The 14,964-nt window shown below is 37.6% G+C and overlaps 1 protein-coding gene across 2 annotated transcripts in view; it reads left to right on the top strand.

The window, feature by feature from the left end:
• PREX2 (phosphatidylinositol-3,4,5-trisphosphate dependent Rac exchange factor 2) overlaps positions 1–14,964 on the top strand; it is a 287,018-nt gene that overhangs the window by 244,044 nt on the left and 28,010 nt on the right. For both annotated transcript variants that reach the window (XM_036830767.1, XM_036830768.1), the window contains 2 exons: positions 95–161; positions 405–595. In XM_036830767.1, the coding sequence (XP_036686662.1) occupies positions 95–161; positions 405–595 (258 nt within the window). The remainder of the gene's footprint in view (positions 1–94; positions 162–404; positions 596–14,964) is intronic.

Below are 14,964 nucleotides of genomic sequence, written 5' to 3'. Positions count from 1 at the left end.
TTGTCTTTAAAAGGAAGTCAGTGGAACTTGCATGTCTTCATGCTTTTTAATTTTACTAACAATAAATGATCATTTATTCTTTGTATTCTTACAGGGCATTCTACTTGGACAAGTCAAATTCACCACCAAACTCCACATCCAAAGCTGCTTATGTAGATAAGGTAAAAATAGAAGATTGCATTGGCTGATGCTTTGCCATTTACCTCCCTTATTTAATTTTGCTGGCGTTGTTCTTGAGCACTGTGTAATTAATAAACATCCGTGGTCTCTGATTCTGTTATCTCCATAATAAAATATTTCAGACTATTCACTGTAAGTTGTAACGACTTTGAATTATATCCCATCTAAAAGGATTTCTTTCTACTAAACATGTTGAACCTTACGGGCATCGTTTTTTTCTGCAGCTCATGAGGCCTCTCAACGTTTTGGATGAACTGTATCGACTGGTAGCCTCGTTTATCAGATCCAAGCGCACAGCTGCCTGTGCGAACACGGCTTGCAGCGCCTCCGGCGTCGGGCTGCTGTCGGTGTCCTCGGAGCTGTGCAGTAGGCTGGGGGCCTGCCACGTCATCATGTGCAACAGCGGCGTGCATCGGTACGTGACTTCCGCCTTGCCTGCATCTTTGCTATACCTTATTACATTCGGAGGTTCTTGTTTATTACATTTAGCTCCATGATATTATAGCTGGAAACATTCACAGGGCTCAGATATATTTGGAATAAGACTTTAGAAATCAGATAATTCTTGCACAGTGATTTCTGGCTTTGGTTCTTCTATTTTCAGTGACTGTTTATTCATACAAATGAATGCAGTCCCACATTTATATCACTGTGGCCTAGAATCTTATCACCCTTGTATTTATATTAAGATTTATATTTTAGGTACAAAATTTTGCATCTGTTTTATTCACTCTAGGAACTTAACTTGGTAGGGGCTGGTGACTAGCAAAACAAAACTTTTTCTTCAGTGGTTTGGATCCCTGTTACCCAACTGTGGTGAGCTAGACGCTGCCTTGGAGTTACTGCTGTCTTCCTACTCCTGGAAAAATCGTAGTGCAGGAGCCCACACAATAATATGCTCTTCCTGAAAACGTCAGGAGAAGTCTCAGATAGGTCCCCTTCAGCTGGTCTATCTTAAGCAGCAGTGCTGTGTCTGGGAAAGCTGTGGTAGGTGCATAAATTCCTACAGCTACATCAGATGCAAATGTGAGGGGAGAACCCCGAGTCAGGTCCTGCTTCAGAATCACTTGTTCCTCTTGTATCACCTCTCCATTTTCACAGCAAAATGAAACCATGTAGGTGGAAACAAGAGGGCAGCATTTAGTCCTCATTGGAGGCAGAGAATCTGCTGTCACCACTCATAGTCTCTTCTTAGTAAGAGGCCAGTTAGGTTTTGAGTGGATGGTGGTTATTGTTTATTCAAATTTACTTGCTAATTAACCCAGGCAAAGGACTGCAGTTGGTGCTATTGGCTGGGTAATGTCATAAATGGGTGATATTCATGTTAGAGACATAAAGCATGAACAACAAACAACAAAAATAATAGTAAATATTCATATGACAAAATAAGATAACAAAAACATAATAAAAGTAACAAAAATAACAGATTACCTAGACTACAAAGAAAAATAAATGATCTAGGAAAGTTACAGCTAAAAAATAAGATTCAGAAGGAATATAGATCTTTGAGATGGTTAGAACTTGCCATGGAGAAGGTAGCGTTTGAACTGGGTTTTGATGGGGCAGAGTTTTAAAGAGGGAGAAAGTTCAAATCAGCAGGTTCTCATCTGTGACATTCCATCTGACTTGATGTGCCTGAATTCTAGTTTACAAGTCCTACACAGCATGTCCTTGCTTATGAAGTGTGACAAGACTTTATTTCTCTAAAAGGAGAATTAAATTTTTGTGGGTGACACAATATACAGAGTTTTCTGCTTTATTTTAATTGCTGTGTACTTTGTGCTCTATTGCAAGCTTACTAAGAGCTTAATTGAAATACCATCTGCAACTAAATGAGTAAAATATTATTTCATCATTTTTTTTACTAGCAGAGAAATGCTCTCTGCCTCTGATCAGTCATATTCATTCATTCTGTTCCCATTCATTCATTCATTCATTTATTTATTATTCATTCACTCAGTTAATATGCATTGAGCACTGTTTATGTGCCAGCACTGTTCTAGTTGCTGGGATAAAGCACTGAAAAAAAAACCTCCCTTCTCTCATATAATGTAAATCATGTTGGGGTGAAACAGATGATCAAGTAAACAAATAAATGAGTAATGTGGTAGGTGGAATAAATACAGAAAAGAACAGAAGTCAGAGAGGTAAAAAGGGACAAGATGGGATGAAGGGCGGGCAACTTCCATGGAGGAAATTTCATTAGAGACCTGTGTGAAATGAAGGAGTGAGTTATGCAGATATCTCAGAGAAAGAGCATTCCGTCTAGGGAGCAGAGTACAAATGTGGGAGCCCGAGTGGGGGCCAGCATGATGTGCTCGAGAACCAGCACAGTGGCCACTGTGGCCTCGGCAAAGTGCCATCCCCTTGATTAATGTTCTTATCCTACTCTGGTGCAAGATCATAGTTACCTGAGGACCGTGACCACCAAGGGACACTCCAGGCTTCAAACTACAAGCATATGCTCTTATCTCCACATGAATTCACTGGAAGTTAATGCAGTTAAATTTGCCATTTAATGGAATTCCCTGGCTGTCCACTGGTTAGTACTCTGTGCTTCCAGTGCAGGGAGCCCGGCTTCGATCCCTGGTCGGGGAACTAAGATCTCGAAAGCCACACGGTGAGACCAAAAAAAAAAATTTTTTTTTAATTGCCATTTAATCCTAGAACCGTGACCAAATTGTCCAAATTATTCTCTGAGGTGTCCCATGAACAATTTTAGAATTTAACTACTGATGGGTAGGAGAAACAGATCGATGTTCCACAACCATTTTATAATTGCCGTATTCACTGATTGGTGTGTTGGAATCACAAATAACATTGAAATTTCAAAGTATTTTGACTTTTTCCAATTCTACAGTTCAAAATAAATATGGCTTTAGTTAGTTCATTTCAGAGACATTTACTGAGGTGTAGGCACGAATTCCCCATGACAGATGCTGAAATTAAGGTTAAAACTATTTGAAAATAGTACGGTTTTATTTTTCTATTATGCAGAATAAAATAGGAGTTTAACATTATCTTTAGTCTTTCAGGGAAGGCTATGCTTAGATTTTTCATGGTGATAAAATGCGTGCTAATTTATATGGGAATCAGAAATCTCACATAAGACCGTTCCTAAGACAGTTCTTTAGTAATTATAATTCAGACAGCTAGAAAGGAACCCAAGTAGATCCACACTTACACTAAACATTGAACGTGGAGGTTTACCCTCAGGTTCTGGTAAAGGGGAGAAGTTCATAATATGAATCAGAATAAATACTACACAGACTGTTTTACCATTCGCTTTTAAAATTAAGATGAGAAATGGTTAACAATATCGTATCCACATTAGATAATCAGCTTCCTGCCTTGTCTGATTTTATTCACCAAAAAAGGGAATCTAACATTTTTTAAAGTATAGAGTTATATGGCCTATGTTTGACATTAAAGAGAAGAATGTGATTTTTCAGAATGAAAAGGCAGATTTAATTAGCATTAATGTTTAGACGTTTTAATGCCAACCTGAATTAGATGGCAGGGTGGCATACAACAGTGAATGCAAGATTAGGAGGAATAGAATTCAGGATGAATTATTAAAATCTTTTCATAGCGTTTAGCCCAGCTTTGTTTATTAAATTCTCTTTCCTGGGGCAGTCCTTTATGTGCATTACAATTCTGCTGATGAACTTTCCTGCACACACTTTCCTCAGTCATTTACTTATATTAAATACCTCCATTGCTATTGAATAGTGAAAGAAGATTGTCTTTTTTTAAGATCAGGATTTTTGCCTTTTAAACAGTATACATGATATTAAAAGGTAGTTTAATAAATGGAAATTTTCCAAAATTTCCTATCCTGACCTGCCTTCTTTCATTTTCAGTTTGAATCATCTCTTGCACCTTCTATCAAACAACATACATCTGATCATAGTTTTATTAGTATAGTTTAATAATCTGCTTTATGTTCATAGTATCTATTTACCTATCTACCTACCTATCATCTATCTAAAACGTCCACACAGACTTTCCCGTGATCACTTTTATTTGCTACATAATATTCTAGCCACTTGATACACCACAGTTTACTAAACTATTAATTTAGTGGTTTATCTTCTTTCTCTACTGCCCTTAATGCAGAGAGACATCTTTATGTAGCTGTTCAAATTTCCATTTTATTTTCCATTAAGCTAAAAGTAAACAAAAATATCCTCCAGATACAATTAGTGTGTCAAAGAGCTTAAACCTCTTTGGTTAATATATTATTATTTAAGTTCCCAAAAGGATTGTCCTTGTAAAAACCCAACAGAAGGTTAGATAGTTGTTTGCCATCTTTACCTTGTCTTCAGAGGCTGTTAGAACCCGTTTATCTATTGTGCTTCTCTACCAGGTGTACAACGATATTGTATTTCAGCAGTGCTTTAATTTATACGTCTTTGATTATCAAATACAAACATTTGAATATCTTTTGAATTTTCTTTCCTACAAAGAGTCATGCTTTATATTGTCCATATATCTGCTTTATAGGCAAAATTCTTTTTTGCCTATTTGAACGTTTGTAAAGTATTGAATCAGCGCTGTGGCTTTTAACGTTCTCTTTTGTTCCATGCGGTTATTTGCTGCAGATCCGCAAGCATGCTACCCGGGTTCTAAATTTCCCTTTTATTGCCTCCTGCAGCAACCTTCCATTCACTGCAGTATTTCATTTTGTTTTGCTCCTTTATTCCCATCCCTGCCTAATAGCCAACTGTTTTCCTTTAACTGTTATGAATTAGCACACTGCAAATGTTGTAAACCCTAAGCATGAGTCTTATCGCATCCAAAAACAGAGATGCCATATTCCTCGCACTACATTTGCTTCTGCTTCCTTCACCAGTGGAAACAGTAGGTGGAAATTTCCAGAGGCTACCTGAAAGGTTATGTCAAGGAAATTTCTAGTGAGGGCAAGGAATCTGGAATCCCAGTGTTTCCCTTTAAGGACCTGTTCCAGGGACTTTTTGTACACGTACTCTTTGTATCTGTTAATAATTGACTTTCAGCCGTGTCGGAGTCCTGGGATGGTCCTGCAGGAAGGCGGGGTGATTTGAACACAGGCCTCATGTCTGACTCACCTGTGATGTCTTAGTACCAAAACCTTGGAGATCTGTACACATAAATTCCCGTTTATCTTTATGTTCTGTTGTGAGGATGAATCTCTTCCAGGAAACAAAACCCTGCATTAGCTAACGTACTTGGTGTTCAGTCACCAGTGAGGGATGTGAACAGCAGCGTCAGGAGGAGCTCCCTGTGCCAGGGGTTCACCGGCGCCTGTAACTGCAGCATCATAATCACGTTGTTTTGAACCCCACACAGGTGTGAGGAGGAAACAGTCTGGGGCAAGGTCAGCCTGTTCTCATTATTGAAAAGCATAATGATGATGAACATCAAGCTGGCTGCCATCTATGTATTCCGGCATTAGACTGCTTTGCCTTTTATACATTGTGGAAACTCATTTTAACATATAGAAAATTTGGGGAACTAATAAACTATATATATATATATATATGTATATATATATATATGTATATATGTGAAGTTTCTAACTTAAAAGGGTATATTTCCAAAATGCATTTCTTAGTTGGTTATTTAGAAATTGAGACATTTTTTCACATTGGACAGAATTGCAGAGCGTGGTCGAATTCTCAGAATCATCCCTCTTCCAGCAGAAACTTACAAAACCTATCATGTGACCATAGTATAGGACCCAAAGTATGATTATAAGCGTTTGTTAGAAAAGTGAAATCCAGGAGTTAAAATATAAAAACAGCTAAAGGGAAATATGTATTACCAATTTGGTTAACGAAACAGTTTTCATTTCAAATGAAGATAAATAGTGTAGTGATTCTTGGTTCATAAAAGCAATTTTTAAAAAAAAACATATTTTTTTAGGCAACTATCAATTAACAATTTTAAAAACCACTTTTGTTTGACATTTAAGGACTCTTTCTTAGCAGTATTTTATTCTGTCATCATCATGGCATCAAAGGACAAATTGACAAATAGGCCCAGATTAAGGAAATGGAGAATCTTATAAAAGTAGAGCACTCAAGGTAACCTGGCTTAGGTAATCAGAGTCCTAACAGGGCAGATGATGAAGCTGCATCTTTCTCCACTGTGCAGCCAAAAACACATTAAGTAAGAGGAGTGGATTTACTCTGGGGATTTCCATATGTAGGTTAGACTCTAGGTATGGGAGGGCAAAAATAAATTACTGCAATAAGCAAATGTAGGTTCGAAATGTATCCATTTATTTTTCTGTCCAAAAATGACTTGGAAGATTAGCAGCAAGCTTAGTGGAAATCTTGAATTTTAAATCTCCAGAAAGATGGCTAAATAGAACAAAAGAAACTGCGAACTCATGGTGCCAGGATACTGTACATTCGCAATAAGAAGTCCTAAAATTATGCTCGTATAGTCAGGAATCTGAAACACATTAGTCTAAAACACTTCCTTTATATAATGGAATGACAGAGGTGACGTTTAAAATTGTTATTAGATATGGCTGCAGTTTTGATTATTTTTCTTTAACAGTTATAATTTGATTATGATCAATGCAACCATTCTCATTTCTTTGCTATCTAATAAAATCATTAATGAATGAAAACCAAAAAAACCTCAAAAATGAAAATACAAAATTGTGTACTAATCTTTAGAAGAGAAAAAAATAAGATGCTGTAATAATGGGGCTCTGGGAGAAAGACAGAATATATCCTACTCATGCTATAAGTATAACTCTTAATGACTCTGCCAAACTCATAGAAGCAGAGAATAGAATTGTGGTTACCAGGGGCTGGGAGTAGGGGAAAACGGGGAGACAGTTGGTCAAAGGGTACAAGGTTTCAGTTATGCAAGGTGAATAATTCCGGAGATGTGACATAACAACAATGCAACTATACTTAATAATACTGTATTATATACTTGACATTTGCTAGGAGGGTAGATCTTAAGTGTTTTCACCACCAAAAAAGAAAAGAAAAAGACAATGGTAACTATGTGAGGTGATGGATATGTTAATTAGCTTGATTGTGATGAATATTTCACAATGTATATGTATATCACATCAATAGGTTGTATACTTTAAATTTATACCATATTTAATTGTCAATTATACCTCAGTAAAGCTGGGGGGAAGAAAGAAAAGTAAACCCAGATTTTCAAATTATACTGAGTTGTAAAGTAGGCAAATAAAACTCCACGATTTATGCTAATTTAAACAAACAGATAAATAAGTTTATTCTCTTAAAATTATGGGAAGAAATCAAATATTTCAAATATGTTATAAGTGTTATTCTTTTACCTTGTTTCATTATCTTTTATAAAAGTTCTTTAGTCTGAAGAGGTAGATGGCCAGATTTACGTATATATTTGTTTTCTTGCTTAGATTTTTCTTTGCAATTGATATGAATCTTGATAAATTAGTGATGAAATTATTCTATTTTAAAATGTTCGTTGTTTTCATAGCTTACTATGAAAGAAGAATAAAACAGTAATAATGAGAGTCACTTCTTATTGCAGTGGTTTCTAGCTCTGCCAGCCAGTAATCATGGGCCAGACATGCTTTAATTTAAGTACATATAAAGCCAGAGCTTACACATTATTACCTCCTATCATTAAGATTGGAAGGGCTTCCCTGGTGGCGCAGGGCTTCCCTGGTGGCGCAGTGGTTGAGAATCTGCCTGCCAAAGCAGGGGACACGGGTTCGAGCCCTGGTCTGGGAAGATCCCACATGCCACGTAGCAACTAGGTCCATGAGCCACAACTACTGAGCCTGCACGTCTGGAGCCTGTGCTCCACAACAAGAGAGGCCGCGATAGTGAAGAGGCCCGCGCACCGCGATGAAGAGTGGCCCCCGCTTGCCACAACTAGAGGAAGCCCTCGCACAGAAACGAAGACCCAACACAGCCAAAAATAAATATAAAATAAATAAATAAATAAATAAAAGATTACTATTAAAAAAAAAAAAGATTGGAAAATTCTAGGCACATTAAACATATCTTGATAAAATAATCTAAATACATAATTTGGAGTGATATTTCATCTGTTTTTGCGAAACTCAATTTTACTATTATATTAGTAAAATTTAAGTATTTACATTTTTAAAATGTAGCTATTTAAAAGTGATAAATGTATTGACAGAATCGACTTTCAAAAGTGTTAAATAGGGCATGATTCTTCAAATTTTCTTTTAAAGAAACTGAAGTGATTGTTTTTCCTAAACCTGCAAAATTATATTTAAAGCACAGTAAAATTCCAGTCATTCTCTAGGATCTCTTCCTGAGGGCTTCAATGCTAGTGGGTTTATAAGTGCTCTAATAAATGACATAAGCCAAATTTTCTGTCCTCCAGAGGGAGGGAAGAAATATGGGTATCTCACCAATATAAATGGTTCATTTGCCAGCACTTTCCGAACTGCCTCTTTTTCTCTATGACCTGGAGCAGGAGAGCAGGTGGTGTGGAGGAAGTTGAAGGGAGGAAGCAGCAATTTCTGCCTCTAAGATGTTAATTTTAAATTGGCAATAGGTCATCTAACACCCTCAGGAGGAATACTGAGGAGTGAGATTTAAATCCTGTTAAGCAGGAAGGATGGAATGTAACACCTGTTATAGGTTTTAAAGCATGAATAGTGTTTACCAGGTGACGGAAATGGAGAAGGACGTTCCATGTAAAGGAATAGTATGAAAATACAATATCGAGGTGTGAAATAGCATACGACGGGGCTGGAGGTCACAATAAAGAGCTGGCTATTTCTGGGCGGTGAAATGAGAAGGAAGCAGTGTTGGGAGAAGAAAGGAGCAAGAAAGACAGGAATTGGAGCATGGACGGCCCTGCCTGCTGGGTTAAGGGTTTGGGACTCCCTCCTAGAGGCCCTAGGAAGCCAGTGAAAGGTTTTCAGCAAAAGAATAACATGATTAGATGTTTTAAAAAATATTTTAAAAATAAAGATCAGTACCATGGTCTATGATGGGACAAGGATGGAGGCAGGGAGACAGCTAGGATTTTACAGGAGTACAGTGACATGATGAGATCCAAAACTAAGGTATTGGCACAGAGGTTAGAAGGGAAAAGACAGATGGGAAAGGTATGAAAAGGCAGGAAACAGAACTAGATGAGCTGGTGAGGAATAGAGAACAGGGGAGAGGGAGAGTTTCTGATGATTCCAGCTGGGAAAGATTGGGGGAGGGAGGATACCATGGGAGGAAATATGCATTTGTCTTTGAGGGGACTGGGGAGAGGGATATTGAATTAATCTGTTACATGTTCAGTTTTAGATGCTCACAATGTACCTATATGGGGATGTACTTTGATGGATTCATAGTCAGCAAGGACTAGAAGTATATATGAGTACAAATGGGTATAATAACAATAAATAATAACATATATGTAGTCTCAAGGGGTAATGGAAAAACACTGCTAGGAATTTTCTGGGAACAAACCAGGTGTTAGGAGCAGGGAAGAGGTATTCCAGGAAAAGGCACAGAAGCGTAAGCAAAGAATAATGGGCTACCAATTGTGGAAGGTGAGAAAAGATCACCAGGGAGTGTAGAGAGAGTATTAATATTCCCTGGTTCTCCACTGCCCTGTCCTCTGTGCACCCGTGGAGCCTCAGAATAAAACACTGTAGGATCCATGAGAAAGGAATGAAAAATATTCAAACAAATCTATTTAGTATCTTGGATAAACAGGTCAAAGAGAAGACAATCATGGTACAATGTCAAAGGATGGGGGAAACAGATGAAAATCGCATACTGGACACCCCTTAAGTATTGATGTCATCAAAGAACCTACAAGGAGCAAGAACAAAAGTCAGACAGCCAAGAGAAAAGATGAACTAGAGAGAGAGTGTTGAGGAACTTCGATAGGTACCCGACCTATTCAGTTAAATTCCAAAAACATGAAACAGAAATAAAATCAATTGGTGAAAGAGTCCAGGCTGAAGAATTTAAAATGCAGAGAAGCAGATTCAAACCTGGTGACAGTGGTAAAGTCCTACCTTACACACAGATGTTTCATATTCATACACATTTTCAGCCAAGCAAATACCTCCTCTAGCCCCTAAGTGCTCAATTACGCATCCCCAAAGGTCTGCAATTACCTCTGTGCTCACCTCAGCAATGAAACGTGTCAAAGAAAAACACACCCTAATGTGCCTGAAGAGAAGGGAATGAGGGATGTGGAATGTTTTTGAAGCCTAGGTTTAAAGCTAGACACTGAGAACTTTCCGAGAATGTGTTGAAAGTTGCAGTAGAAAGTCCTATTATCTTTAATGGGAATTTCATGGTTAATTCCCTGTGCAATGCTGAAAATGTGCCCCTTAGATGTGATTGATTTTTTGCCTTAAGATATATGGAGTGAACTGCATATTCAATTTGTCTCTGCTTCTGCTGCCAGGATCTCTCTCCAGCTGTTGCCCATCGCTTTTCCATTCTGTTCAGTTGTTTTCCATGGTGCCCGTCTCTGCTTGCCATCTCTTTGCTTTTTTTTTCAAATACTCATTAACCCCTTGTCTTTCAGCTCCAGACTATGAGACATAGGAGTTAGTACAGTCATGGGAAGATTTCATCAGTACTGTCTCTTTGACAGGAGTCAAATAACAATGTTGAAATTATCAATAGACACCCGGAAGTTATGTCTATAAAATGTACTGGAAACTTGCCTGAATGATCACTGGCTTTTGGATTGCACCTATTGTTAGACCGCCATTCAAATTCTCCTAAAGGGAGAATGTAAATATTTAATATTTTATTATCCATGCATATGTGTCTATAAGTGAATTCTGTATTTTTGAAAACAAATAACTGTTGGCCCTTTTTTCACAAGACTAAGAGTATTTCCGTGTTTCATTGAGAAAAGTGCCTTCCCTGTTATAGGGGAACAAGGACAGAGGTGTTGGGTTTTTGAAATCCCTGCTGACTGGTGGCAGTTTTCTCAAGCTTTTCATTTATCACAAACGCATTGCTCAGGGTGACCAGGTTGGGCAGGATCAATAGATCAGCGGAGGTCCTTTCCATATTAATTGTGCAGACACTCTGCCTGTGTTGAGCCACAGCAGCCACTTTGGCATCGATTCCTATTTAACGGACTGCCTTAACCCTCAGATGTATAGTTCTTCCTCGGTGTGAGGTAATAAAAGGAAGCAGGGAAAATAAAACCCTGCAACAGTAAACAATTAGTTTCTTCAATCGGGTGCTTCCTTCTAGCTGTCAATATACTTTTCACAGTGGTACCCTGTGCTCAGTGGTTAGAAGTAATTAGAAACCAGAATAAATGAGATCACTGCAAGAATGAACACGCCTTACCCAGCACAGTGCATTTTATATAGAAAAATGCACATCTGTAGTAGAGAAGGAACGCAGTCTTCCTTCAGTTTATTTTTACTACGTGATTGCTTTACAATCGATATAATTGTTCAGCAGGTTTCAAATCTAGTTTCTTTTTAATCATGAACACATTTCAGTACGATGAGGTCTACATTCGTAGTGAAGTGGTTTGGTCTGGCTGCATTAGTCTCTACCAAAACAGTGCATTTAGCATGCAGTGCTGAGACCAAGATTGGGACTGTTAAATTATGAATGTGGGGAGTTGGGATTCTCTAAAAGCAGTGATCTATGTGATGTGATTTTGGTATAATGGAAAGAGCCCTGGATTTTGAATTAGAAAACTGGTTTTGAATCCTGTTACTTACTGTGTGACCATGATTCCGTCATGGTCTCTCAGAGATTTATTGGTGGAATGGGAATAATAATTTCTTTTTGCAAAAGGTGGCATGAGGATTAAGTGAGTAATATATGTGAAGACATCTACTGCAGGACCTGGCAATAGTGTACACTCAGTTGTTTCTATCTTCATCTGTGTTTCTGATGGTGAATCCATCTTCTCATTGCAGAGGCAGAAATATGAAATGCATCTGTCTAAAATGACTAGATCATACCTACTAAAATAGGGAAACGTTGTATGTAAAACAAAATCACAGTGGTTGCTAAGAGAGTAGATCTTAAATGTTCTCAACCACAAAAAAGAAGTGGTAATTATGTGATGGAGGTGTTAGCTAACTATAGTGGTAATCGTCTTGCACCATGTAAGTGTATCAAGTCAGCATACACAACTTTAACCAACACAACGTTATATGTCAATTATACCTCAGTAAAGCTGGAGAAATCACAGTGACGAGTCAGTCACAATAGGATGTGAGAAGAGTATGAAAAATATGAATTCACTCCTCTGACCTATAAGAAGTAGAATACACAAAGCACTGCACCCTGTTAGAGCTTATTTTTAGAATCCTCCATTGATAGCTTGTAGAAAGTTGTTCAAGAACAGCAGAACGGGATCCCCTTGAATTCAAGGATAGAAAGTCTTCTTCCCTCGTGTCAAAAACCAAGAGTATGTGTTAGAATAACAACAAATATTTAGGACTTGGAAAGAATCAGGTGCTGGCATTTGTGCATTCATTCATTGAAGGACAGAGGAGTTATTTATAGAGCACTGCTATGGGGCAAGCACTGTGCTACCCCAAACTAGGGTAGTAAGAGGTCCTTGCTCTCCCAGCAATTCTGAGGTCTTGACAAGGGGACCACATTGGGAAGCCAGCCAGCCATACTGTGTGGCACCAGTTTTCTTTAATGTGGACAATAGGAGAAAGAGAGCCAAAGGATTGGGTTTCTTAATGAAGTGACTCAAAGAAATGAACACATGTTTTTGAAACTACAGGAGAGGGGAAGCATATATAACATGTCATTTTGACAGTGTTAAAGAACTGATTCTGCAAGGGTTCCAAATGTATTCTTCTGAACCTGGAAAATAGGTAAATGATACATAGACCATTTTGATGAGCGAATAAGTGTTAATAGAATTAATGTAAGAATAATGAGTCAATATGTTATAATACATAATTTCCAAGCATTAACAAAACTCATCCAGAGTTGTTCATCAGAAGCCATGGTATGAGCAGTGATTAAATCCTGAGAAAGGGAAATGCAAGTCATTGTTCATGAAAGAAAAGCTGTATACCATTTAGAAGTTGTAGGGGAATCTGTGATTGTTTTTTACTAAAATTTATTGTCTCTACAGTTCATTTATTACTTTACCAAATTTATTTAATAAGTGAACACTTCTTGAGCAAATAGATGGCAAATGTAGAGTATAAAGAAAGTATCTTTTAGGAGTTACGTATAATACTGTTGGCATGAATTAGGAATTCATGTCATTTCTTTTCGATAACTGTATATTGAATGCTTACTTAATCCTGGGAAGTATGCTAGGGTCTAGGAAGGTTACAATCAATACAGACACTAGTCTGGCCTATTGGTGGTGGTGTAGTAATATTAATGAAAATTGCTAACATTTGTTGAGAATGTACTACATGCTATGTCCTGTGCTAAGTACAAGATATGAATTATTTCCTGTAATCCTGAAAACAACACTCTGAGGTGCGTACTATCATTAAACTCAATTTACAGATGAGGAAACAAGAGTTTCGTAGCTTAAGTTACTTGCCCAGAGTCACAGAGTTTATTAGCAAATTTAAGATCCAGCTTAGGAAGTTTGCCTCTAATGCCCATATTCTTCATCCCTACACCTTTCAGACAGGTATAATATAGCATGACCAGAGGCATGATATGTGACCCAAACCAGGGCATCTGAGATCATATCAGGAAGAGAGCAGCGTATGAGAACTGTGAGAGGAGGTGACTTCAGAGAACTGTGAACAGTGTAGTTGAAGCATGGCGTAGAAGTAAGGAAAATCAGAGACCATATTGTGAAGACTTTGTATTTCAAGTTACGAAATGGAAAGCCATTGAAATGCTTGCATTATCGTCTGCATTTTTAAAAGATCGCCTTTGATGAATAGTGGGAAGAGGCAAGACAAGAAGAGTCTGAGCGAGGTTGCACCAAACTAGGCAAGAGATATTAGCAGTGCAGCCAGAGAGGAGAGGTTTGAGGGATAGGAAGAAATATGAAATTAATAAGTGTGAAAGGTACTAGAGTAGGTATATTAGCATGTGGACCTGCCACACATACATTAATCTCTTGTAATTGATGAGTTTGGTTTGAACAGCTTGGAAGCTTATATCTCAGTCTGGAAGTGAAACAGGGGGTCATCATAAAAGACTAGACAAAGACTTTAGGACAGCAATAATTTTAATCTCGACCACATCTTCTTCCTTTGGGAAGGCTTTGCAAAAATGGGAAGGTTGAAGACACTAAAAATATCGCACAATACACCTTTAAGGAATTAGATAATTTCTGCATCTTATTTCTTCTAACAACTTTCTTATTTCTTTGAATGCTGGCACTTATATTTAAAAATCAGTAAATATGAGGATCTGGGATTGCACCATACTTACTATACCCATTACTACACAGTGTCTTTTAAACAATGTTTCTAAGAACTAACTCATCAGACACTTTAAGTTATAGTAACTTGATAGCACATTTCAAGAAGTTTAACATTTAGATTAAATTTAAAAAATGTTAGTGGGGAATCTCTAACTCAGATATTTCCTACAACTGCTTGTTTTTTGTTTTTACTGTCTGATTAAATGGGATTATGAGAAAAGCACAAGGAAGAAGTAAAAATATTTGGAAACTGAGCAGAATCATTTACATTTTTTCCAACAGGGAGAAAATGTGTCTTTAGTTCAAAGACTGTTGAAACTAGTTTGCCTTAGGGTCTGTAGGACAGAAGTTCAGATGATGCTGCAGAGTGCATAAGACCAGGTGATCACAGGATCTTCCATCTGTCATAAAAAGCTGCTGGGTATGAAA

The sequence above is a fragment of the Balaenoptera musculus genome, chromosome 17, assembly GCF_009873245.2.
Source record: "Balaenoptera musculus isolate JJ_BM4_2016_0621 chromosome 17, mBalMus1.pri.v3, whole genome shotgun sequence".
Classification (NCBI taxonomy): Eukaryota; Metazoa; Chordata; class Mammalia; order Artiodactyla; family Balaenopteridae; genus Balaenoptera; species Balaenoptera musculus.
Note: the sequence above shows the minus strand (reverse complement) of the source record. Positions and strands in the feature narration are given on the sequence as shown.